The 26,986-nt window shown below is 32.2% G+C and overlaps 1 protein-coding gene across 6 annotated transcripts in view; it reads right to left on the reverse strand.

Annotated features, from left to right (window-relative positions):
* Positions 1 to 948: 948 nt before the first annotated feature.
* The window catches only part of LOC106055618 (angiotensin-converting enzyme-like), a 57,173-nt gene continuing 31,135 nt past the window's right edge, over positions 949 to 26,986 (reverse strand). For 2 of the 6 annotated variants that reach the window (XM_056012897.1, XM_056012896.1), the window contains exons 16-38: positions 22,492 to 22,579; positions 22,087 to 22,230; positions 19,977 to 20,168; positions 19,781 to 19,878; positions 19,268 to 19,440; positions 18,505 to 18,629; positions 17,946 to 18,044; positions 16,971 to 17,115; positions 16,138 to 16,236; positions 14,920 to 15,042; positions 13,965 to 14,307; positions 12,863 to 13,021; positions 11,603 to 11,690; positions 10,858 to 11,001; positions 9,071 to 9,262; positions 8,755 to 8,852; positions 7,674 to 7,846; positions 6,705 to 6,829; positions 4,537 to 4,635; positions 3,611 to 3,755; positions 2,421 to 2,519; positions 2,184 to 2,306; positions 949 to 1,700 (exon numbers count right to left, since the gene is read on the reverse strand). In XM_056012897.1, the coding sequence (XP_055868872.1) occupies positions 1,517 to 1,700; positions 2,184 to 2,306; positions 2,421 to 2,519; positions 3,611 to 3,755; positions 4,537 to 4,635; positions 6,705 to 6,829; positions 7,674 to 7,846; positions 8,755 to 8,852; positions 9,071 to 9,262; positions 10,858 to 11,001; positions 11,603 to 11,690; positions 12,863 to 13,021; positions 13,965 to 14,307; positions 14,920 to 15,042; positions 16,138 to 16,236; positions 16,971 to 17,115; positions 17,946 to 18,044; positions 18,505 to 18,629; positions 19,268 to 19,440; positions 19,781 to 19,878; positions 19,977 to 20,168; positions 22,087 to 22,230; positions 22,492 to 22,579 (3,258 nt within the window). In that variant the 3' untranslated portion in view covers positions 949 to 1,516. Of the gene's footprint in view, positions 1,701 to 2,183; positions 2,307 to 2,420; positions 2,520 to 3,610; positions 3,756 to 4,536; positions 4,636 to 6,704; positions 6,830 to 7,673; positions 7,847 to 8,743; positions 8,853 to 9,070; positions 9,263 to 10,857; positions 11,002 to 11,602; positions 11,691 to 12,862; positions 13,022 to 13,964; positions 14,308 to 14,919; positions 15,043 to 16,137; positions 16,237 to 16,970; positions 17,116 to 17,945; positions 18,045 to 18,504; positions 18,630 to 19,267; positions 19,441 to 19,780; positions 19,879 to 19,976; positions 20,169 to 22,086; positions 22,231 to 22,491; positions 22,580 to 26,986 lie in introns of those variants that run through there. The other 4 variants (XM_056012898.1, XM_056012899.1, XR_008775077.1 and 1 more) reach the window with 4 other exon arrangements.

The following is a 26,986-nucleotide window of genomic DNA, read 5'->3' on the forward strand; positions in this document are numbered from 1 at the left end:
AGACAGTGCTAAAGTTAGTTTAAAAAAAATAACTCAGCCTGAGTTAACACTTCTTGGTGTTGATTTAAAAATCATTTTTTAAATTACAAATTGACTCTCCACAGAATAGAAAGTCTTGTTTATAGATATAGTATATCTGCTTGTCAAGACTGTTAAAACAATACATTTGGTGAAAGTTGTGGGAAAAAAACAACAAAAATTTCAGTGGAAATGTAATAAAAGTAAATCGGCTTCCAAGTAAAATTCAAACTGTTTCTTTGCTAGTGGTCTCTGTACTCCTATATGAAAGTTGGACATTGAACGCTGAGGCTGAAAGAATTCAAGCCTTTAAGAGTAACTGCTACAGAAATTGCTGGGTATCAGATATCAAACAAATGAGTTTGCACTTTGACAATTCAACACTATGACTGGCAAAATGGAAAAACTCTACAATACTGGGAGCAGACAAAAGATGAGATGGTTTGGTCATATAGATAGTCCAAACAATTTAAAACACCTACTAACTAAGCCAACAATTTGGACTTAAACTTTTTTTTCTAGCAAATACTATCGGGAGCTGAAGTTCTGCAATCATTGGAGATTTTCCTCCATGGCAGAAAGCCTAGATAGAGCAAACTGTTTTTGGTACAAGGTAAAGGAAGTGTTTTTAATAAGGGACATCATACTTGTGCACATTTTAGCACTGCTGAATTAATTTTATAAAGCTGTTCTGTTTGTAACTTTTATTTAGTTGACAATTTTGAAGTTCAATTTAAGTTTCTTGTCACTGTTTAATTTATTCCAAAAAAGAACAGAAATGTGTAAAATATTTCTATCTAAATCATTTTACCTCTCAAAAAATTGTCTTAATTTAATTATCTAAAATAAAAAATTGTAGCAAGGGGTTACATCTATTGTTTTAAAAAAAAACTAAACTTACATACAAACATAACTGGAGTACACAAGTCGAATGTTTTACAATCAAATAATGTTTATTTTCTTGTTCACGTAAGCAATCAAAGTAAGATACAACTTTACACCCAAGAGAGTGTGGACGTGGGTAACACAAAACAAAAAATTAAATAAAACATTTATGACATTGAATGTCAATCTTTAAGACTATGAACAAAAACACTTCAGTAGGCCTGTACAAACCAAACCTTAATAAACAAAACCTAAAACTAATCTGAAAGTAACCTCCATCATTAAAAGTAAATCTTATCTATACCTTCACTTAACAATACCTAGCAATATAGATAAATCTATATAGACATTACATAATTTCAAAAATTACTTTTATAGGGTTCAGATAGCTAACAAAGAAACAACCTTAGAAGTTATCATCACAGGGCTATTCATTTATTTTTCTAATTCAGTGTCAATCTGCTGAAAGACATTTTTTTAAAGTGCAACACTTGTGGTGGAAAGTTTTGTAATAGTTTTTAATTTGATTTGATTTGATTTTGTTGATTTGAGGCACATCGGCACAATTTAGGCCATGTCGTGCCTGCAGTCCCCCAGTAATAGTTTTTAATTTCTACTCATATTGAGCCCCCGAGCAGTGAGGATCCCAGCCATAATCATTGCCATTCTCTTTCTGAAGATAATCCATCAGGGGCTGAAAGTAGTTCAGCAGTGGGGTTGCATCCATCTTCTTCTGCCCAGTCAGAACTTTCATTGCCAGGGGCCATGGTCGTGAAGCTCCCATAGACAGCATTTTTCTATAGAGGAGAACAACAAAATGCCAGTGCATGAAATGTGCTACTAATCAATGTATCACGATGATGAATGTACATGATTATAATTACATTGGCTTATGCTTAGACATCAACAATTATAATAGAAGGGCTGGAAGTTAAAGTCTTAGATTAGAGACACATTTAGAAAGATACTAATGAATTTTCAAATTAGAAATACGTGAAGGATTTAAATAGCCTCAAGATTACCTCCTGACATTTAAAATCATAAACTCAGGTAGTGCTGTTGTGCCAAACTATTATAAAGGCTTTATAAAATTAAAGATTGACAACTGCAAGGCAAAAGGACATTTACTAGTTAAAAATATGGTTCTTTAATAGCAGAAATTAAAAAAAAAATATAACGTTTTACAGATAACTGATCTTCTTATATGTAACACATATTCTAAGACTTTCTGTCATGATCCTTGACAAAAATGAAAATACAAATCACTCATTAGTCATTACCTGATCTTGTCTCCTGCAGGTTTACTCCCATAGATATCACACCTATGTAAAGGCCCTTCATAACCAGAGATATCACAGGCAGCCTTGTGAAACTGAAACTGGATGATGAAACTGACAAAGTACCTGGCAATGTTCACCATAGAATAAATACAAGTATTTTATCAAAACAAAGCTGAAAGGCTTACAGGACTATACATTTCATTCTAACCTATTTAAATTAGGCTCAATGTAACTGACCTCATATAGGGTGTATTAGAGGCTACATGATATTTGGCTCCTGGGTCAAAGTGTCTCAATTGTCGTTTGATAGGAGGAGAAAGACCTTGGTATCTACATCTGAAAGAAACAAAAATCTATAGTAACTTGCAATACAAGATATAAAACTAATAGATGAAAAAACATTTTGAAGCTTAAAATGTCACTTAAAATAGAAACCAAACAGGCTTTTAAAAATCTGATTTCACATTATCTAAAAGAGATTGCTAGTATTTAAAAGGATAAAACAAAATTACAAAACATTGTTTACACTTTTAGAAGTTTCCTTTAAAAGTTTCAGCAGTTTAAGAGTTAAAGTAATGTATCTTATCTTATTAATACTAATGGACAAAATTATTAATAATTGTGCTACTAAAGAACAATATAGGCCTACATCTATATTGGATTTGTTTGCAACTAAAAAAAAACTGTTATCCTTTAACACTTTCTCTCCGTACTTATTTTCCACGTTGAAACAGAATTATTCATTTTGCTCATTTGTGTTTCACTACCCTGTTATGATTAAACTTCAATAACTTTTTTGCATGTAATCAGGAACAGTTATATTACATATATAATTATAGAAGAATGCATGCTCTTTTTAATAACACAATTAAAGTTTATAAAACCAAAAATTAATTTAATTTAATTGGTTCAAATCAATGCTGGTATCGTCAGTTAGGAGAGAAAGAGTTAAAATTAAAAAATTACACTGCAGAATAGTGTCAGTAAAATACAAAAATCTTTAAAGCACAATTTGACAAGAGCATTGATCTCTGAGTTTGAGTTGTTGTTTTTTTGGCACATCGGCACATTTTAAGCCATGTCGTGACCGTAATGATCTCTGAGATTTAAAGAGGGAGAGAGAGGAGAAGTGAGTCAACTATTTTATTCTGAGATTGTCCTTCTATCAAACTATTCTATATTTAATTATCTTTATTTTATAAACATCATGTTCAAATACATTTAATGTAATAAAAGTATGTCAATTAAAGCCTAAGATATTAAAACATACACACACAAAAGTTGAAATAAACACAAAAGTTGAAGAAAACTGATCAAAATAACTCTTGTAGGGAAATAATGCAAATATATCTAGGAAGTCTTTATATGGATTTATAGTTAGAGCCTTTTTTAAATGTCAAGCTGTATCTTACAAGAAGAGATCTTACCTGAGATCCCACCAATGTTTGTTGTACTGGGCTGGTGTTGTGTCCCCTGTAAACACTGACCACCTCCACTTGTCAACCAAATAACCAAAAGGCAAAAAAGCAACCCTGTTTAGTGCCATGGCCATTAGGAAGTTGATATCTGACTCTAAAAAAACAAAATATTTTGGTTAATTTTTTAGTGAGAAAAACAATTTTAATTCTTTTGACAAATCCTTTTAATCATAACTACAAGAAGAAAGAAAAAGATAAAAGAAGTAAACAAAATATATAAAAAAAATCTTTTCCTCCTTTTATGAAGCTGGTAAAAAAGTAAAAAAAAGTAAATTTTCCTGTTCAGACCTTACGATCTATGGGGCAGATGATGTTAAGGTCATCTGTTTCTTTGGTCAATGGTTAACGAGCAGGGTGTCATGTGGCCAACTAAAGTCAGGTACCCATTAGAGCTGGGTGGACTTAGGGGTGCCCTAAAAATCCTGAATTTCAAGATCTCAGTCTTCACAGAGATTCGAACCCAGGACCCCAAGTCTGGAAGCCAAGCACTTAACCACTCAGCCACTGCGCCCCTTTATGAAGCTGGTGGTGGTCTATATTTTCTCATGATTATATTTCTTACTGGTAGTGCTGAATTATTGCAAGTAGTCTTTCTAGTGAGCTATACACAATCAAGTTCTATAAACAGTCCAGTGGTGTGCAAAATTTTCATGTATATTTATTCATTTAATCAACTCATTACTGAATACAAATCATAGTTTGAAAAATTATAAATGTCAAAACAGAGTGTGTGGTAAATTAATTAGTATTTTTTTCCTTTAGAGATATGCATAAACTGTCACATTACTAGGAAAATTATTACAGTTATTTTTTAAATCCACCCATGAAGAGTTTGCAAGCTAATATTAGGAATTGTAAAGAAGGTGCTTACTCACCAGTGTCATTTGATATATGATCCAAGATTTTAATTTTCTGCAGGTGTTCAGGAGTTTGAACTGACAGAGACATGAGGTCACCAATGGCTTCATGAAACCCTGTAAGAGACATCAGCTAATTTACTAAGAGGTAAACAGGATGCTTGAAAAATTTACATGATTCCAAGTAGTTTAGGTATGAATAATGAATTTTCTTTCCACTAATAGTTGTAAAGATTAACTAGAAGGGTCTTAGTTATTGAGGACCATTTTTTTTTTCTAAATGATAGCAATTTAAGGTGTATGATATTTAAAACAGCAATGTATAAGTGATACAAACTAAGTTGTGCTGGGCTAAACTAGATATGTTAGTGGTCATTCCATAGCCACAAGCCTTGATTTCAGTAAATAGCTTTGCTATGATGCTAGAATTATATTAGAAGACTAAATGGGAATCTGAGAGCAGACAAAAAAAGACCAAATGAATAAAATGTTATTCCATATAGTTACAGCTTTGTTTTTGTTTTTTTGTAGTTTTCTACACTTCACTTGAAGAGAGGTTATCAAGACCAATGAAATGTAAGATGTTCCATTTCCAGTAGTATATCAATACTAAGTGTATCATCAAGTACAAATAATCAATTGCAAATAGTTTAGGAATAAAACTCAAATCATTTTTTCTGTTGTGGTATACTTTGGCTGATATGAATTATTATTCACTGTTGTTTTTTTAAAGTGTTCATGAAGTTAATTTGTTGAATGAATGTGATGGCTAAGAGATAGAAGACACAAATGTCAATTCAGAGACCACAAGTGGAAATCCAGGTGGTGATCATTTTCTTTTAATCAGCATTAGAGCTCTTTGTGGCCCATTCAGCCATTAAATGCATTCAATTAATTAATTAAAGTATTAAGTAAAGCACACAACAATTAAAAGCATACTAGTTCTAACAAGGAGAAGGGATTTGAGGGATTCCTTAGAAATTCCTAATACAAATCTGAGCCTCCATTTGGTGTTTGCTCTATTAGTCCTTGGTTCCTTTCTTTACTCTTGTCCTATTAACAACACTAAATTAGCTTTCAGTGTTAAAGGGAAAAATATACTTGCCACTTTATTTTCTATTAGGTAAAATATTGAAAACATGATTTAAATATACTCGCCACTTTATTTTCTATTAGGTAAAATATTGAAAACATTATTTAAATATACTCGCCACTTTATTTTCTATTAGGTAAAATATTGAAAACATTATTTAAATATACTTGCCACTTTATTTTCTATTAGGTAAAATATTGAAAACATTATTTAAATATACTCGCCACTTTATTTTCTATTAGGTAAAATATTGAAAACATGATTTAAATATACTTGCCAATTTATTTTCTATTAGGTAAAATATTGAAAACATGATTTAAATATACTCGCCAATTTATTTTCTATTAGGTAAAATATTGAAAACATTATTTAAATATACTCGCCACTTTATTTTCTATTAGGTAAAATATTGAAAACATTATTTAAATATACTCGCCACTTTATTTTCTATTAGGTAAAATATTGAAAACATGATTTAAATATACTTGCCACTTTATTTTCTATTAGGTAAAATATTGAAAACATGATTTAAATATACTTGCCAATTTATTTTCTATTAGGTAAAATATTGAAAACATGATTTAAATATACTCGCCAATTTATTTTCTATTGGGTAAAATATTGAAAACATTATTTAAATATACTTGCCACTTTATTTTCTATTGGGTAAAATATTGAAAACATTATTTAAATATACTTGCCACTTTATTTTCTCCATTAGGTAAAATATTGAAAACATTATTTAAATATACTTGCCACTTTATTTTCTCCATTAGGTAAAATATTGAAAACATTATTTAAATATACTTGCCACTTTATTTTCTCTATTAGGTAAAATATTGTTTGTAAAATGTTTGACATTTTTCGGATGTTCCTTCAGAGTTGAAGATAGTTTACTTCCTAGTTTACTTCCTAGTCCATAACCTCCCACAGGATGACAAGGGATGGGAGTGGGCAGGGTTTGAACCCTCGACCGTCGATAAATCCGAACGACAGTCCAGCGCGCAAACCGCACGACCAGGCAGCCATATTGAAAATGTAAGTTCAAGATTTCCTTTTGTGTGGGCCAAATTTTAAAATAACGTTTTCCTACCATCATTGGCTCCTGCTTTATAGATAATTGGTTGATGATCATACTCCATATAGTACTGCACATGTCCCATCTCATGGTGTATTGTGTACAGGAAATCTTTTGTTACCTCAGCACACATCTTTATTCTGCCATTAATGATAAACTCTGTTAGAATACTTAAGCCTGCATCTTGTTATTTTATATTATTAACTGAATTTATATAGCCCTAAAAACAAACATTAATTATTAGGCTCAATGCACTTTGAAAACATTTTTAGTTACTTTTGAAAGATATAATTTATAACCTAACTTTCTACAGGAAAACTTATCTTATCTTATTTATTACAGACGTTACTTGAAAAAAGTAGATAATTATGTCATACACATTCTATGTGTCAATATAGAGATGCATGTTAATCAATGACTTAAGCTCTGCTAAGTCGTTGGTTTTCCTGGTTGATTCAGGCAACTCATTTCTTTCTATAATGGCACTAGGGAAGAAGAAGCACTTGTACAAATTTGTTCTAGGGTATGGAATTAAAAATGTGCCTCTATTTTTATGATGGGAAAATGCCTAAATTGATGTAACATACAGGCAACTAATTTAATAGCGTGCCTGGTCATGCGGCATGTTTTTCATCAGATTGTTAAGACAATTTTCATCCCATCTTCCATCCCCTCAGCCTGCAGGAGGATTGCACTAGAATTAAATAATCTTCATTTCTGAAGGAACATACAAAACTTAAATAAAACAAAACAGTCAGCAGCTTGAAGGTGATGACCAGAGACTGGAACATGAGAAAGAAGGCTGAGAAAAGAGAATCAGATAGAAGAGAAATTATCAGAAATTCAACAAATGACCAAACCATGATATTAAGGAAAAGTCAATGATAAAGAATAATAAGCCCGAAGACTATGAGGAGTGCAGTATATTAAAGGCAATGACCTACATATTTTGCTAAGACTAAAAATGTCAAATGATTGTCTTACCTGAAGTCTTCTGGGGCATGCATGTTGTGGGCAGACGCATGACAGGTAAAATTTCTACCATCTTTTGGTTTCACAAACTCTGATTTGTTCCAAAATAGGTCAGTCATATTTTGGAACCCAAGGGATGCATAAAAACTCTCTGATAGTTTGAGCATCTTTTCCACTGTGTAATTCTGGACAGTTAAAATACAACATTGTCAATAAAAATCTTCCATAAAACCATTGTATGCTATCATTTCTCTAATAGATAATTACACACACCTAATTAATAAAGAAAACAATAAAAGGTAAAGTAACTAGTTTCACATGTAAACTGCCTGCAGCTCAGAAATTAATCCAGAGATTTTTTTTTTCAGAACTGTTTCAAATACTCATAATCAGGAGAAGGCTCAGAGAAGTTGAACCAGTTGCATAAATACAAGAGGTCTAGTACATGAGCATTTTTCACCCATATAGTACCCTCATCCTGCACCCATTAAACCACTGTTACATAAGATCTGAACAAAGTGTTTGTCTCCTTTCCATTAAGATCAAAACAGAAACATTAATATCTTACACAAATTTTTCTTTAAATCAATGGCCATAGAAAAAAAAAAGCAGAAACTAGCTAATTAAGTAGCACTATTAAAACCTTTAATTTAAACAATGCTAATGTTGGCATAAATGCGTGTGTTGAGTAGTATTATACACCTGAGAGCTGGAGTTTGAATCCCAATGTAGACTAGGTATTTATTTATTAGAGATTAAATTCATTAAATTCAAGCTACATCATGTTTGTTATTTTCCTAAAGAAAACCTTTACCCCCCCCCCCCCAAACATACACACATAATCAAAACAGAGTTTGTGACCAGAGAACTCTGAGTTGAGAAGCATGGAAGATGTGTTATATGAAAGTATTACTACTATTTATAATAAAAAAAAATTATATATATATATATATATATATATATATATATATATATATATATATTCTATGTATATTATATGTAAAATGTATATTCTAAAACAATATAAAATGAAATCTCTACTTATACATAAGAAGGGAAAAAAATCAGTATTTTCAAAGTACATAGAGTGAACCTGTTTTAACATAGCAGCAGTGATGTTTGCAGACTCCTTTTTTGGGAATGGAATGACCTCTGACAAAATGTTCTCCCAGTTTTGTCCCCACATATTGCCTGCATATAAAAATTCAAGTTAATCAAAGAGTTTCATTAAATAAAAAGAATCAATCAAACAGTAGAGTAACATGGCTGCTATGTACTTGTCATTTGATGGTCTCATATGGTGCCGGGTGTGAATTCCATCTGCTGTTTTGCAGTTTAAACTATGATTTTAATTGCTAGCAGATGAAACATTCATTTGACAAAATATTTAGAGTCTATTTTTTTTTTACCAAGAATGTGTGCTGGTATTTGTCCTGAAGATGGGAACTTGTCCTGACCATATTTGGCTTTGAGATGCCGACGGACATATGCATGAAGCTGTTCATACAGAGGTAGAAGCTCGGCAAAAAGTGTGGCTACATCCTCCTCAAAAGTCTCAGACTCATACACACTAAGCCAGTCTTCTTTAGCATTCTCGATGCCTGATTGAAACAAAATTAATATCTTTATTTTAACCTAACTGCATTCCTAATATCTAAATTTTAAGCTCAAGTCTGTTACTTTTAACAAAAAAAAAGTTTATTTCAGACTTCAATATTTCAAAAAACTTAACTTGTGACACTCCCATACTTTATCCACATCTCCACCCTCCCACATTAACCGGTGACATAGCTTGGGTAAGGGGGGGGGGAGAAATAGGAAAATCCCCCCAAAAGAGTGTTTTTTTTACTAAAGAGGTCAAGCCCCGAGCCCCCAAATGATGGGAAATTCCTAGCTACGCCTCTGCCATCAACCAACTGGGAAGTCAGAGGGGACGTTATAAGCCCTGCAAGATTTTCTGTATTCTGAGCTACAAGATGCATTATACTGGCATAAGTTCAGGGTAGAAACAGGCAGCATGGGCCAATACTGATGTGTGAAAAACATTCAAAGAAGATATAGATAATATGTATGTTTGTTTTTTAGGGGTTTAATCCTCATAAAATCAAACAGCCTGGTAGTGACAATGTTTTGGTCACACAAAAAGGCATTAAGAGAACTTATTGATAAACATTTGACCATTCAGACAAAAAAATATCATTATAATCACAAAATTCTAATAGGAATCCAAAAAGACTTTTTAGTCCTTAATAAAAAAAAAATTACTATAATCATAACTATAAAAATGCTGTTGAATTCATTGCTAAATTAATTATAGAAAAATATTTATGTATAAGAAATTAATTTTGCTTGCAATAATTTTATTGACACTTTCAACCAGTTCTTGATCAATAAACACAGCCAAATTAGTAAACCATAATTTAATATTATTAATTAATTAATATTATTAATTATATAATTTATTAATATTATTAATTAATTAATATTGTTATTAATTAAAATTATAATTTGAAAAATTATGATAAATAAATAGGATAAATTTGTTCTGGATTCTGTAGTGACGTAGGCTACATATATTTAATCCTGTACCAGCCTATGTTCAAAATAAATGTGTCATTTACTTTGATGGTAGAAGAACCAGCAATTTATTATTTGGCTTGCTTTTCTTCTAGAGCTGATCATATTTTTTGATGTTCTTAGCTTTCTTTGTCACCATCATTCTCTCTACATAGTGCTGTGTGTGTGTGTGGCTTGTTTTGTGTCTAGAGATGATTATTAGAGTGCATATAATGTGCTTGGTCATCACAGATATATCAGAAACATGTTATGTCTTCCTAGTAGTCTACATTGATTTATTGATTGAGGAGGATGACTGTGTGTCTGTGGGTGGTAGATATACTGAAGAGACATGAGCAATCAACTATCTCAGCATTGTTTAATTTGTATTACCGTGTCATTTTCAATATTCTACAGAGACAAATCAAGTGCCACATTTCATTTACACTCATTTTTAATTTGCTACCACTTATGCCACATTTTCAAACAAAATGTGAGCAAAATGAATGAATAGATCAGAACATTTTTAAAAAAATATAAGTATTTAAAATTATTTTTTTAACAATATTGAAAAAAAAAACATACACATTTTATAGAATTTAATGATTTTTTAAAAGGTGAAAATGTAAGTAGAACCAACCTTTTAATCTCAAAGCTTCATTATTAAAGTCAACATACTTTGCATACATTTCCTTCATTTGAACCCCAGTAGCTTCACGCCACCCACTCCACACATCCAGCAATTCTTGATAGTTTCTTGATTGGGCCATAATGTGAGTAATATCTATCATAATAAAAAACACAAAGCAGACGAAATGAAATTTTTTGTTTTTACTTTCATCATGTAGTTAAGTTTTTCTCAAACTTTTTTTTTTAGATCCCTAGCCCCATTTAAATAAATTCTTTACTTTCTGGAACTCTCTTCCCTTTATGATCAATATATACATAATATAGTAATGATCTTCTCTTTTGAAGATACATTTGTAATTTATAAAATAAGAAAGTAACAATATTTTGTAGGCCCTTATAGATTCTTTTTGATTATTTCCAACCAGACGAATGTAAGCTGATAGATTCTGATCTTCCCATGAGTAACACTGGTGGATATTTTGTTTAGCATTGGCTGAAAAGATTTTAATATAACCAGGAGTAAGTCCATCACTGTTAAGATTATAAATGATGGGGTAAAATTTTGAGAAGATGAGTGATAGAATGAGATGTAATTTTAGAGTAAGTTGTATTTTGTTGAAATTATTCAATATAGTATTAGTTTTATCTTCATCAACATTGAAGACCTCACATACATACACAGAGTAGGAGTGTGTTAATGTGTTGAATTAAATGAACTGACTAATGCAATGAGGAGCACAATTATATCTACTGACCAGGGTCCAGAGGAAGACATTTCCCATGATTCAAGCACACTGTAGCAGTACTATACAATTTTTCAAGGTCTGATTTCAAAGTCAGCATCTAGGAACAAATAAATAAGGTCAAAATAAATTTTTAAAATGTAATCCCTTTATGTTAGCAATCATTAAAGATAATGAATAGAGATCTAGCACAATTAGAGAAGGATGGCAACTTGGTCAAGTGTTATGTCGTATGCTCTAGACCAGGCATGTCAAAACGGTGTTCGGGGGCTGCATAAGGTCCGCAACCACCTTGCATGCCGTCCGCTTGGCCACCTAAAAAATTATCAAAATAATGTTAAACTATCACACTAGAAAAAAAAAGATGACAAGCTACTTGAACTGAAAAATAGCATTTGTTAAACTGAACAACGAGATTGAGTCTGCAGTGAAAGCCAGCTACATTTTTTTCAAACGTAATTGCAAGCCATTGCAAATCATTTAGTTAAAAGGATTTTATGAAGGAGTGTATCGTTAAAGCTGCCGAAGTAATTTGTCCAGTAAAGGTGAAAGTATTCAAAGTAATCCAATAAGACAAGTGAAGTGACTATGTTTACCATAGACTATGTGTTCACCATAGACAATGTCTGACTTGCATAATGAATTGTTGTTCAAAATTATGCCATTATCTTTTAATGAAAGTCAGGCTTAATTCATTTCTTGTTCTATATATAATGCAATAGCCTGCAAATAATCTGACTAATGCAATTTGGTAAATCATTTATGTAAATTAAAAATAGTAGTGGACCCAAGACTTTTCTTTAAGGTACACCTGAGTTTACTGTTATCAGTGTTGATTTAGAGCCATTTATTATTGCAGTTTGATCTCTCCTTATCAGAAAATCCTTAATCCACTGATGCAATGGACCATCAATGCCAACATATTTTAATTTTTTAAGCAAACTATGGTAGTGAACTTTGTCAAAAAGCCTTGGAAAAATCTAGTAAGATAGCATCTATTTTCTCACTATTATCTAAACCATTTGAAAAATCATCAATTAGTCCTATTAGTTGTGTTTGACATGATCTATATTTCCTAAAGCTGTGTTGGTATGGAGAAAGGACATAAAGTTTGTCTAAGTGGTTTATGATGTTGCTACATATTATGTGTTCTAGAATTTTACTTGTGATGCTGGTTAGTGATAAGGCAATATTGTATTAGTAGTAAATTATTTCCATAACATAAATACAGATATTTGTAAATAAATACATTAAGTGTTTTAGCATATATACTTTAGTCTGTCCGGTCTTATTCATTTGAACTTCTGATCCAGATGTTGAAATATCAGTGATCTGCTTATTTAGATCATAGGGTAGATTTGATGTGTTGAATTTTTGGGCCTCTAATGCTTTCTGTCTATAAAACTGTTTATTCCTCAAGCTGATATTTGTCTGTAACATTACAAACAATGAATGTAACTGTTCATCAGAGAGATAGATCTAATATAATATTTAATAACATTGAACAAGTTAAAATTCAACAGGCTTGAATTAAAATATGAATAAAATAGGATAATCAACCAGGACATTTTAAAAATCATATTTAAGAGTTTGCTAGTAGTTCTACTCCACTAATATATGTGGCTAGGACATAATTATATATTTTTTAATAAAATGATTTCTTACAATATCGCTATATTTCTGGCTATATCATAGAGTGCGGTGGCTGAGTGGTTAAGCACTTGGCTTTCAAACCTGGTGTTTTTACCGGTCATTGACTTGTAGCATGATGGTAGACAACTAAACTGTTGTAGGCATTATCCATCTTAACTAATGAGTTTTTGAATAACTTCCTTTTGTGAACAAAACTAAATATAAGTTTATTTATAATATAAACAAAAATCAAATTGAAATGAGATATAATAACTAAAGAAGACTTAAGTAATAATATTCTTTAACAGAATCTAACTCACTAAAATAACACAACCTTTCAGTCTTATGTTCTGGAGTCGTCTCTAAGACCAAGTGATGACAATACCACCTACATTTACAACCAATCGCTAACCTCTTTACATACACACACATTCCATAACACCTGGACTCCTGGGCTCAACTTCTAGGCATATCTTCAATATTATGTACCCATTTTAGAGGAAAGAAAGCATTTTGAGGATGATAACCAGATATATTGCTAGCTTGCTTAGAGTTTAACTTTACATTTTTTTATATCAGACTAGGTTGAAAGTAAATTTTGAGAGAAAACTACTTGTAAGAAGTCACTCATTTTGTTACATTTTTAAGTACTGTTGCTGTCTTCCTCATTAATTGGAGTTTGATCATCACAATATAATCTAAGTTCATAAAGGAATATACACAAATTTCATTTGGAACTTACATAAACTTGTTGGTTATAGGTTGTTAAATTCGTTTTCAGATTCCAAGAAGCCACAGCACTCAAATGCTTGTATGACACAGACTGAGAGTTAAAGGCATTGAGAAACTCTTGGGCCACTTCCACCTCAGACTGGTTAAAGTCTTTTCCTTTGTCCAAATCTTCATCTTCATCAAACTGTGGACACTTAGGGTCCCAGCCATAGTCTTTGCCATTCTGTTTCTTCAAATACTGATAGAGGGGATGAAAATATTCCATCAAAGGACCAGTGTCGATTTTCTCTTGTCCTGTCATTATCTTTAAAGCCTCTGGCCAGGGTCGAGAGGAGCCAAGGTGCAGCATTTTTCTAGAGGAGAAACAACATCTTCACTTGTAATTCCTATAGCTAAAAGTATTTCTGTTTTGTTATCCGAGTCTTTTTTTTATTAGCTACTTTATAGCAGAAATAGACATTTTTGGTTTCAACATTTTTTCTGCTTTATTGATGGAAAAACTTTCTGTGTTATTTAAGCCCCCCCCCCAAAAAAAAAAAAACAATTGAATCAAATACAGATGATGAATCGACAAAAAATTTGAAAAATAAAGAATGATGGCTGATTTTGAATATTATTTCTGTCAAAGCATTACAATCCTATTTCAATTATTAATTTAATTTACATTGGCTCTGGACTGGGACACCAAAAGGAAGAAAAAGGCTGAGAGATCAAAGCAAAAAAGGATATCATTTGAACAATAGGCAGAAACAGAAGGATGGACCCAAATGAGGGGGAATTATCCAGTACAGAGTCTGTTGTTGAAGTACTGTTGCAGCCATATGCTCCACTGGAGTCAAAAGTTGTGAGTTAACTGGTAAGAGACTTTCAATGTGACATGATTTTATGTTATCTTAGGAACACAAAGATTAGACAATGATTAAGAGTCAACTAATCAAATCGATACCTAGTCTTAGAAATGTTACCTAAGTCTATCCCCAGCGGCCTTGTTTCCATAGATGTCACATGTATGGAGTGGTCCAATATGCCCTGCTGCTTCACATGCTCCTTTGTAGATCTGAAACTGCAAGATGTTGCTGATGAAATACCTGTAAATAGGACATTGACAGATTAAGCTGTAAGGTTTTCATTGTATGACACATAAAAGTAGATGCTGTTAATTTTATTATTTAAATAAATGGGCCTGATAGTTGACAAACTGTTTTTGATACTGTCTGTCTGCTATAGAGTCAGGAAGGTAAAACAAAGTGCTATTAAAATGTGTACATTACAGGAGGCAAATGTAGTGATTTGTTTAAGGGCAGCTTGAAATGAATAGTTTGTACCAATCTAATTCAGTATTAGCAGCACATAATTTTATGTGCTGATTAAATATATATTTAACACATTCGCAAAGGGTGTAGCACAAGCAAACATGGAAGTTAAAGCCGTAAAGAGATGTGAAGTTACTGGATGGTGAGAAATTAAAGTAAACAAAAATGCAGATAACCAGATACAGTAACCAAATCTAATGTAACCAGGCTCATTAGACAAAATGCATTACATGAATTACATAAATCGGAATCATATTGGAGCATGCCAAGTAGTAAGAGTAGAAACTATGGTAAACCAATAACACAGACAAAAAACTCAAAATACCTAGATATTATATTTAATTAGAAGTTAAAATTTTATCCCCATATTGATCAAATAATGCTTTAGTTAGTTTAATTATTTCCTTTAGTGTCCAGTGTTATTGTCATAGACAGAATATACATCCACAGACAAAAACAAAGGGATTACTTTTTGGGGATGTCCATTAGACCATTCTGACTTAATTTGGAAAAAGTGAAAAGTTACACATCTAGCTGTTGCAAGACTATTAACTATCTAAACAAAATAAATGGCAAGTAAATTTCATAATTTCTAGTCAGGACAACAGAAGCTAATCTTCAAAAGGATAGGCTTTAGACATGCAACCTGGTGCTGACTTAAGTCTTACTTGATACAAATGTATAAATAAAACCCTCAACTAAGTGTCAGGATGGCTGTCTGGTTGAGTGATATGCCCTCTGGACAGTTGTCTTGATGGTCCAGGGTTCAAACCCTGCCCACTGCCATTCCTGCCATCTGTGGGAGGTTTGGGCTAGGGTATAAAAATCTTCAATTTTGAAGGAACATGTGAAACAGTACAAAAAACGTACCGAATGTAATCTTCACTTGCTGCTACATGATATTTGGCTCCTGGGTCAAAGTCTGAGTCAAGTCTTGGAACTGGTGGTGAGAGTCCTTGATGTCGACATCTTTAGAAAAAGACATGAAGTTTACAAATTAACTCTTTAATATAATTATATTGAACAAATTATAAAAAGTTTGACAAATATTCCATCTGACTTACAACATACTAATTATGCAAATATTTTGTAAATTTCAAAATGTTTTTTTACTAGGATCAAAACATGTTGATTTAAAATAAAAGTTTTATTTTAAAAGAATGAAATCAAAAGATTTAAATTAAAAAAAAACTGCGAAAGAAATTTATTTAAATGGCTGTAAGCTATATGGTATGCACTTCAAAGTGTTGCCACATTGGTCTTAAGTTCAAATTCTACATGTGCTTTCATCATCTGCTATTCTGTAGAGGTTCAGAATAGGATGGATAATTATCCTTTCTAAAGGAATGTCTGAAACAGGCCTGCCAAGTCAAAGGAGAGTTAAAACATCCAAATTGTCTTATAAAATTTGTTCTTAAAAACACAAGATTTGGTAATTGAAAAAACAATTTTGGTTAATTGCCTAGTTTAATTATTCTTATGAATTTTTTACAAAGCTTATATCAACTCACTCTGTCTGTCAGTCTGGTAAAAAGTTTGTACATGTTTCTTCGATATCCTTAATCAAGCTGCAATTTAGCACAATTTTTTCTTTTACCCAAAAACACGAAAAAAAATTAACTGTAAAACTTCTTGTTAGTTGAGACTTAGACCAGACTTTGAGAGCCTGCCACGCTAACACACAAGTCCTACCAAATACTCACCTTAAATCCCACCAGTGCTTGTTGTAATCATTTGGTTTTGTGTCTCCTCGGAAGACTGACCATCGCCAATTATCAACCAGATAGCCAAAGGGAAAAAAAGCCACTTTGCGTAGAGCTACTTCCATCAAACTGTTGATGTCTGATTCTGAAATAGCAGATAACTTGGATTAAAGTTACATCTTTGCTCAATCCCTCTTCTCATAGTCACTTGGACAATTTTCACCATTCATTCCATTTTCTGATGGGTCTCACCTAGTGTGAGGTCTGACCTTTTTTTTTTTGATACTGTAATGTATTCAACTTTGACCTGACAGAAGGTCTTTGAAAGTACCTCACAATTATTAAAATTAACATGCAGATAGCTGCCATACATAGTATACTAAACTTCAAAAGAAATATGAATGATAAGCTCCTTAAAAGAAGAATGTGGTATACATTTTTTGTCCAACTCCCTGCATTTTGGTAAACTGATATGCACATAAAAGATCCAATAAAAAACATTGTAATCAACATATAGAAATAAAAAAAAAAGATGGTAATTGTCTTTAATTTGTTCAAAGTCCTGCAACTTTATAAAAGTAATGTTTTTTATATTGTCTCCCTTTGTTCACCCTCTCAACTCCCACCCACTCAATGAAGAAACTTTAACTTTTAGTGAACAGCAATTAACTTTATTTAAACAAAAAACATGCAAACTATTGTCCTGACCATTATTTTATTCATGCTAAAAGAGTTTCCATATCTAACATGTTAAGTAAAATCACTATTAACAAATTTATTATTAAAACATTGTTTAATATTAAATCGATTCTCAATTTAATACTTATTACAAATGGCATTCACTAGTTTGCTGCAAAAGTCACCTGGTTATCTTATAAATTTACAAATGATCATTAAAAAAAAAACATTAGTGTATATAAACATATATATATTAGGAACACTACTACACATATGAAAAGGAATGTATATACATACCATAGTCCTGAGAGTTGTTTCTTAACAGACCAATTTTGTGCAGATGTTTTGGAGTTTGAACAGACAGAGCCATCACATCCCCTATAGCTTCATGAAAGGCTGTAGAATATACCAAAAAAAAATTTAAAGTCTTATAAAACATTCTTAGTCTTAACAAACACACATAAAATGTTAAGATTATTTTTGCCTATTAGGAAAAGGTAAATAAATGAAGGGAGATGAAACACTTAGAAATTTCACCACAAAGCCAAAGACAATTTAAATATTAAAATACTATGATGCAGCAGATGAGTAAAAAGTTATGGAAAAGGTACATAAAGTCGACTGTTGTTTTTTTTAATAGTCTTTTGTATGTGTATACTTAATTTAAAAAAAACAAAACTATTCCAGAACTGCAAAAATTGCTTTTAAACATGAAAAAGACATTGATAAAATCTAATTTTTAGAAGTATATTTGTTTTTTTTTAGATCTAAACATGACATACAGATCAAGAGACAGTACAAACACAATGTCAGCTATTTTCTATTAGAGGTCAATAAAAGTATTCATTTATATTACCCCCATTAGCTCCATTTCGAAATGACACTGGCTGGTACTCATACTGCATATAGTACTGAATGTGACCCATTTCATGGTGAGCTGTGATAAAGCTATCTTTGTTGACAACAGAACACATTTTGATCCTGATAGCATAAAAGTAATTATAAAACTTTTACAATATAGAAATCATAAACATGAACAAATTAAATACTGTTTAGATCTTGAAGGCCTTGACATATACATAATTGGTCAAGTACAATTCATATGTTTTTTAAAGTCAAGATCTTATAAGGTTATTTAGTTATCAACAAACTGCATATTGTTATTCTAACAGATGTCAGGAGTGCAAATGGGTGGATTCAGGTTTCTTGTCTTGAATAAAATTTTGGATTGGAAAATTAAACATTATGCTCTTCACTCTTCAATTTGACTAGCATTTCTTACTTTAAACACAAACATTTATACTGTTAACTCTGTTCACATAATTTTTGCAACAATGTCTATGATATATAAGTAATATAAATAATCATAATTTCTATTCCATATTTAAATTGTAAGATTAAACAGAAATTATATATAATTAAATATAATGATGTTTTCCAGTATAGTTTGGATCACATTTTCTTTCTTTACTATTTTTGTGTTAAGTAGTAACTTCTTGCTTAAGAATTTTTTTTAGAGTGAAAGATGGATAAGCAATTCTCAACTTACTCTTCCTAAACTAAAATTGCACAAAATTATTTTTTGTAAAGTAATTAATGTTATAAAAGAAATGACTGACCTAAAATCATTTCTGGATTTCATATCAAAGGCTGAACCATGGCAGACAAAACCACGCCCATCTGCAGGTCTGACCAGCTCAGATTTGTTCCAGAAGTACTTTGTCATAGGCTTCAAACCCAGAGATACAAAGAAGTCTTCAGCAGTTCTAAACATTCCCAGGGTTGTGTAGTTCTACAAAAATAACATTAATTGGCATTTTGAAGTGTAAAATACTGTTGAAGAATAAAAGCAGTAGCTAAGACCTCCATTCAGTAGTGGTTACAAGAAAGAGTTTGGGATTTCAAAATAAAATAAAAAACTGAAAAAGTAAAAACATGATAAAAGGATTCAGTCTCGAATAATGCTTCAGTTTGATATAATTACAGATGGGGAGATAACATGTTGTACATTGCTGATGCTGCATGCACCAAAAGGCGCTTTAAAAAATGATGAAAGAGCTGAATCCAATTTATATACATATGACAATTTTATTTATTTACAAAAAGTCAAAATGTTTTTTTTCAAAACTTACATTATTAATCAACTCTGATGTTATGTCTGGAGCAATCTTATCTGGGAATGGCAGCAGTCGATCTCTCAAAGCTTCCCAGTTCTGTGCCCACATGTTACCTAAAAGCAAAATAACAAAAAAAAAGGAACAACAAATAAAAAATTATATGTAAATAAAGATAAACAGAAATAATTCTCTTTTTGCAGCTAAACTCTACCTAAAAGGTGGGCAGGTATGTGTCCACTTGAAGGAAACTTGTCCTGGCCAAACTGAAGCATCAGGTGTCTCCGAACATAGCCATGCAGCTGTTCATACAGAGGCTGAAGTTGGGATAGAAGTTCAGCAACATCCTCTTCAAATGATGGACTTTCATAATCAGAGCGCCATCCTTCACCAGCATCTGAGTAGCCTAAAGATCATCAGAAACTAAAATTTTAGAATAATATTGAAATTATCTTGTTACTTTTAAAGCATCTGTTGTTTTTTTATTATGAATAGATTAATATATTATTTATTGAATGAATGTTCAATATGAATGCTTTTCCGGATTATTTCAATGTAAAAATTTTGATATTTAAAGAAAGTAATATTGAATGGGATCTGTTTGAGGTCTTTAGAGTTTTTTCTTTTAATTGACTCTGCAAATAAAAATATGGAAACAAACAAAATAAAATTTAATTAGGTGCAGCTGAGTAAGTGCATGTGAATTAGAATTAGACTTTCTAATGCTCTCTTCACAGATTTTTATTTTGTAGACAAAAAGTGTGACGATTTTGCATATGATGAAATGAGATGATGAAATAAAACACTAACAATATTACTATTTTGCCTGTGGAAGAAAAGAAGGAAATGGAACTAGAAGGAACATTCATCATTCCATATGCTAGGTGTAAATGAAACATGGACAGTGTACAGTAAACATGCAAAGAAACTAAACCACTTCCACATGACATGTCTGAGAAAAATACTAAATGTCAAATGGCAAGACAAAATACCAGATACAGAAGTCCTTCGAAGAGCGTGTCTGCAAAGCATCCACACAATCCTGATGCAGTCCCAGCTGCGATGGGCAGGTCACGTGTACAGAATGGAAGACCACCGCATCCCTAAACGACTCTTGTATGGCCAACTAAGCAAAGGAAAGCGCTCGCAAGGTGGGCAAAGAAAGCGCTTCAGGGACACCCTCAAAGCTTCTCTAAAGTCGTTCAGCATAGACCCTGGCACCTAGGAGACAGAGGCACATGACAGAGCATCATGGCGTCGCGCTGTAAAAACTGGCACACAGGTTGCTGAGGAAAAAAGAACAACGCTGGCAGAAGAAAAACGCCAGAAAAGAAAAGCAAGACAAACGACACTAGCTCCAGCTGGAATAACCTGCCCAGTGTGCGGCCGAACATTCCGGGCTCACATAGGTCTCACCAGCCACATGAGGAGGCATAAAACCCCAGTGCAAAGCCCTCAGCCCCCTGGATGACAAAGTGGTCATCATTGAACCACGATGGACGAACTATATATATAAGGTGTAAATGACGTTAAATGGTGTAAAGTTGAAGAATGCGAATGTCGTGGAATGCTGGTTCGTGCCTCCTGGAGTACTCTTGACACGTGACAAACATATATACTACAAACTGACTTAAGTCCTTTTCAGCAGACAAACATAAAGTTTATTTGACGATAATAACAATAATACTGCACTTCTTGTTAGTGCTACAAGTCAAGAAATAAACAATCCTATCCGCATAACAGCGGTATCAAAAATATCCAATACGTTAAACTCTCCAGAGTATATTACAAATCATGTCTGCATCTCAGCGGGTAACACTGTACAGAATAATACAGATTAACAACTATAAATATATATCCCAAAAAGACCACTGGCATCAACTGCCTAAAAGATACTTCTTAACTCAGAGTTACAACTCGACTAAAAAGGTAATAATATATAACTGCCTCGTACAGAGGATGACACTCGACTGACTTTACTTGACTCAAAGTCAACTTTATTCATTCTACTTCCTGTTTTCTACATCAGGAATTCCGTGTGTCTTTTAACCTCTTAAAATGACGTGAACATTAAATCAGGCAATGTCAACTGAGACTGTGACACTAGGGCAAATTTGTACAAATGCTCCTTCTTCCCTAATTCTATTAGAGCATGGAATGGGTTTCCTGAGCCAGCCAGAAAAACCAATGACTTTGGTAAGTCACTGGTTAACATGCATGACTATATGCATTATGTGTAGGACACAATCATCTTCTTTTTTGAAGTGACGTCTGTATTTTATAAGATAAGACAATGAAAACCTAAACTAATTGATCATTCTTACCAGCTAATCTGTAAGCTTCATTTAATAGTTGAACATACTCAGGGTAAAGGTACTTCATTTTGCGTCCACTTGCATCTTGCCAACCCACCCAGGCAGCCAACAGCCTGTCATAGTCTTTAGATGTAGCCATTAAATTATCCAGACCTGGATTTGTTAAAAACAAATGTGTGCAAATATTTCACAGGACATATACTTGAAGGCTTAAAGTGAGACAAGCTTTTCTGTACTGATTAAGAAGCCAAAATAAATGAGATTACACAAAGCCAATGTGGGGGTATGAGATAAACCCTAACCCTCATCAAATACTAAATCAATACTAAAAGCAAATCTTTAAAAAATTTTTTAATCTGATTCTTTATCCTTTCAAAGAGACAGCACATGTGAGTTAATATTTCAAGCCCTAACCTGGAGTCAGCTCCAGGCATTCACTGTCAGTCAAACACACTTTAGCTGTACCATAGATTGATTCCATGTCAGCTTTAATATTCTGAAGCTGTGGTAAGAAACATATTACATTTCAGGTGAAGTCTATTGTATTACAGATGAAGTCTATTATATTGGCATTACACTCTATTTCTTTTTTTTTTGTTTGTTTTTGTATTTATGTTTGAAGCTATTCTGTCACAGAGTCAAGCTCAAAGAAAAGATTTTGTAAAATAGTATTTGGGCATAAAGAATTGAGGAATACCAATGACTTAACAGAAAAAACTAGCTTATCTTATCTTATCTTATATAATACAGACGTTACTTCAAAAAAGAAGATGATTACGTCCTACGCGTCATGCATTTAGTCATGCATATTAACCAATGACTTAAATTCTGCCAAGTCACTGGTTTTCCTGGCTAGCTCAGGCAACCCATTCCATGCTCTAATAGCACTAGGGAAGAAGGAGTATTTGTACAAATTTGTCCTAGCATATGGGACGAGGAATGTGCCTTTATCTTTGTGTCTTTCAGAGTATTTTATTAAATTTTGTTTTTGTATTTGAAGATTATGGTTCAGTGTTTTATGTATGATTGCTACTTTACTTTTGAGCCTTCTGTCCTGAAGGCTTTCTAAATTTAGTGATTTTACTAAAGGTGTTACTCTAGTCAAATGTGAATATTCGTTTGTTATGAATCTCACTGCTCTATTTTGTGTCTGTTCCAGTTTCTTAATGTTTTCTTGAGTTGAGGGGTCCCAAACGGAGGATGCATATTCTATTATTGGCCTAACCAAGGTTAAGTAACATTTTAGTTTTATGTTCTTATTTGATTTATAGAAATTTCTTTTAATAAATCCTAATGCTTTGTTTGATTTTTTTGTAGTTTCATCAATATGTGGATTCCATGATAGTTTTTCATTTATTATAACACCTAGGTATTTTGCGTTTTTAGTCTGTGATACTGGTTTGCCATGAATAAGATAAGTGGAATTAATTTGTTTTAGTTTTTTTGTTACTCTTAACAACTGACATTTTTCTGGGTGGAAAGACATGCTCCAATTTGATTCCCATTTCTGTGATTCATCTAATTCTCTTTGTAAAATATCTGTGTCTTGTGTTGTTTTTATTGTTCTATATATTATGCAATCGTCTGCAAATAATCTGACTTTTGTTCCTGAACTAATGCAATTTGGTAAATCATTTATGTAAATTAAAAATAGTAGTGGACCCAAGACTGTACCTTGAGGTACACCTGAGTTTACTGTTATCGGTGTTGATTTAGAGCCATTTATTATTACAGTTTGTTCTCTCCCTATCAGAAAGTCTTTAATCCACTGATGCAGTGGACCATTAATGCCGAAATATTTTAATTTTTTAAGCAAACTATGGTGGTGAACTTTGTCAAAAGCCTTAGAAAAATCTAGTAAGATAGCATCTATTTGTTCACTATTATCTAAACCTTTTGAAAAATCATCAATTAGTCCTATTAGTTGTGTTTCACATGATCTATATTTCCTAAAGCCATGTTGGTATGGTGTGAGGACATTATGTTTGTCTAAGTGGTTTATGATGTTGCTACATATTATGTGTTCTAGGATTTTACATGTGATGCTGGTAAGTGATACTGGTCTGTAGTTCCCTGGGTCAGATTTTTCTCCTTTTTTAAATAGGGGGGTGACATTAGCTTCTTTCCAGTCCTTTGGTACTCTGCCCTGGTTAAGTGAAGCCTGAAAGAGTATTTTGAACACTGGGGCTAGCTCATTACTTAGTTCTTTGAGTAATCTAGCTGGAATACCATCAGGTCCAGAAGCTTTATTTGGTTTGGTGTTGGCTAATAGTTTTTGAATTCCATTTTCTTGTACTACTATATCTTCTATGTTGTCTACTTGGTTTAAATTCAGTAATATGTCTTTGTCTCCTGGGGCTGAGAATGCTGATGCAAAGTATTTGTTTAGAATGTTTGCTTTAGTTTCATTATCATTATGTATTATGTTATGTTCATCTTTTAATGGCGCTACGCCTGTTGTTTCCATTTTCTTAGACTTAATGTATGACCATAGGTTTTTGTTGTTATCTTTAGATATTACATTGTTTATGTATTCACTCTGCAACTGTCTGCTTACTTTTTGGGTTAAGTGTTTAATTTTTATATACTTTTTGTAAACTCTTTCTGCATTAGTTTCTTTAAATTTTCTATAGAGGTTTTCCTTCTGTTTACAAAGCTTCTTTAGTCTATTATTAAACCAGCATTTATTTATTTTGTTTGATGTGTATTTAGTTGGTATATGATTTTCTATTATGCTTTTAAGATGGTTTTTAATGAAATTCCAGAGGTCATCGACTGGTTGGTTAATGTCTTTTTCTAATAAGAATGTTTGTTGAAAGTTTAGTGCAGCTTGGTGTAGTTGTGTTAGGTTACATTTATTCCAGAGTAAGATTTTTCTTTTGGGTTTTGTATTGGCTACTGCTTTTATCTGACTGTGTATTTTTATGATCTCATGGTCTGATAGACCAGGGATAATTTCATAATCAACTACTAATCCAGGTCTGTTGGTTAAGAAGAGATCTAATGTGTTGTTTAATCTAGTTGGCTTTTTAATGATTTGATCTAAACTTAGGTTGTGTAAAGTTTCTATGAAAAGCTCATTTATGTCCTTAAGGTTTTGGTGTTTATCTATGGTTAGTGTTTTCCAATTTATATCAGGTAGGTTGAAATCACCCATAATCCAAAAAACTGCATTTTTATTTGTCTCTTTAAGTGTAGTAATCTGATTACATAGTTCCTGCATGTATTCTAAACTAGAATTTGGTGGTCTGTAAATGCTGCCTATTATTAGGGATGTTGAGGTGGTATTAATTTTACAAAATGTTGATTCTACATTTTTTGAGTTAGGTAAGGTAATTTCTTCTGCTATAAGAGTGTTTTTTATTGCTAAAAGAACTCCTCCATGATTATCAGCCCTATCTTTTCTAAAAATTTCATAATTACTATTGAAAATTTCTGCATTATAAATTTCAGGATGCAGCCAAGTTTCTGTTCCTGCAATTATGTCTGGTTTCTCACATTCTAATAAAATTTCTAAGTCTGCTGTTTTGTTCCTAATGCTTTGAAAATTTATAACTAAGGTTTTAAGGTATTTTGGTATTACTTCTTTAGTAGGTTTGTTTAGTGAGGCTGTTTTATTAATTTTAGTAGATTTAGGTTTAACAGGAGTGGATCTGGCTAGTGGTTGGTGAGTTTGGTTCGGGATGGTGTTTAGGATGTTGTATGGGTTAGAAGTGTCCGCATCAAAGGAATCAAACAGTCCTGATGTAAACTGAGGTAACCCACACGGTACACAGTGCCATGATGCGTCTTTGTTGCCTAAGGCATAATACACAGGTGTATTCATATGGAGACATGATGCATGGTACCATTCATCGCAGGTGTCACATTGAATGGCTTTCTGTTTCAGGGTGCATATTTTTTTGCAGATGTTGCATCTATCTTTAGATCTAGGCCCTGGATTTGACTCTACATCTCCTGCCATTAATATTAACAGTGATAGGTATTTATTTCTGCTGTGTCTGATTGAGAACTTCCATTTGTGATGGGTAATCTTCTTTAATGTTATAGATGTGTATGTTAGGTTATTTTTGAAGTTGCATTGTTCTAAAGTGTGATGATTGATTATGACTGTTGTTTCCTTTTTAAGTTTAGTGTTGACAAAGGTAGATCTAGTTCTGTGTTCAGCTAGTGTGCATTTGGTGATTATTAGGATAAATAGCCAGAGCAATTTCATGATGACTGTTCTTGATTTTAGTTTTTAAAGGAGTCTAGTCTAAATCTAGTTTAAGGTTTACAATGCCTAAGTTAAGTCTAAATCTAAAGTGAAAGCTAGTTTACAATGACAATTAAATCAAATCAAATGGTTTATTAAATTCAAAATGTGGACCTAGACTAGATCTAGATTCTAGATCAATATATTTACGTGTATAACTAACTACATAGAATATTACTATTAGTTATTATTAGTAGTATTAGTAGATGATTAGTAGATCTAAAGCCTTAATTAAAGTCTAACACTAGACAGACTAGATCTAAAATCTAAGGATATAATAATAAATATAGACTACATCTAGATCTAATAAATTATAATAAGGATTAGTGAGACAAAATAGTCCTAAGCTAAGAATTGTTAATTTGAATTAATTAGTAGAAAAAATGCTGAATTAAGTTAAATATATAATTTAAAGATATTAGTTTATTAGTTAAATAGCTTTTTTAATGAATTTGGTTTGATTTAATACAACAAAACGAAAAATTTAACTCATCTCAGCTTAGTACAACTATATATATAAAACAATGTATTTAACAATAATTTGCCTGCACAGTCATAACAGATTCTGCCCAGACTTAAATAAACATCCCCAAAACATCTTTTTGCTGCATCCATTCTTTCCTATGACAGAAAGAGACATAAATATGTATAAAA

Source organism: Biomphalaria glabrata, chromosome 15, assembly GCF_947242115.1.
Source record: "Biomphalaria glabrata chromosome 15, xgBioGlab47.1, whole genome shotgun sequence".
Lineage (NCBI taxonomy): Eukaryota > Metazoa > Mollusca > Gastropoda > Planorbidae > Biomphalaria > Biomphalaria glabrata.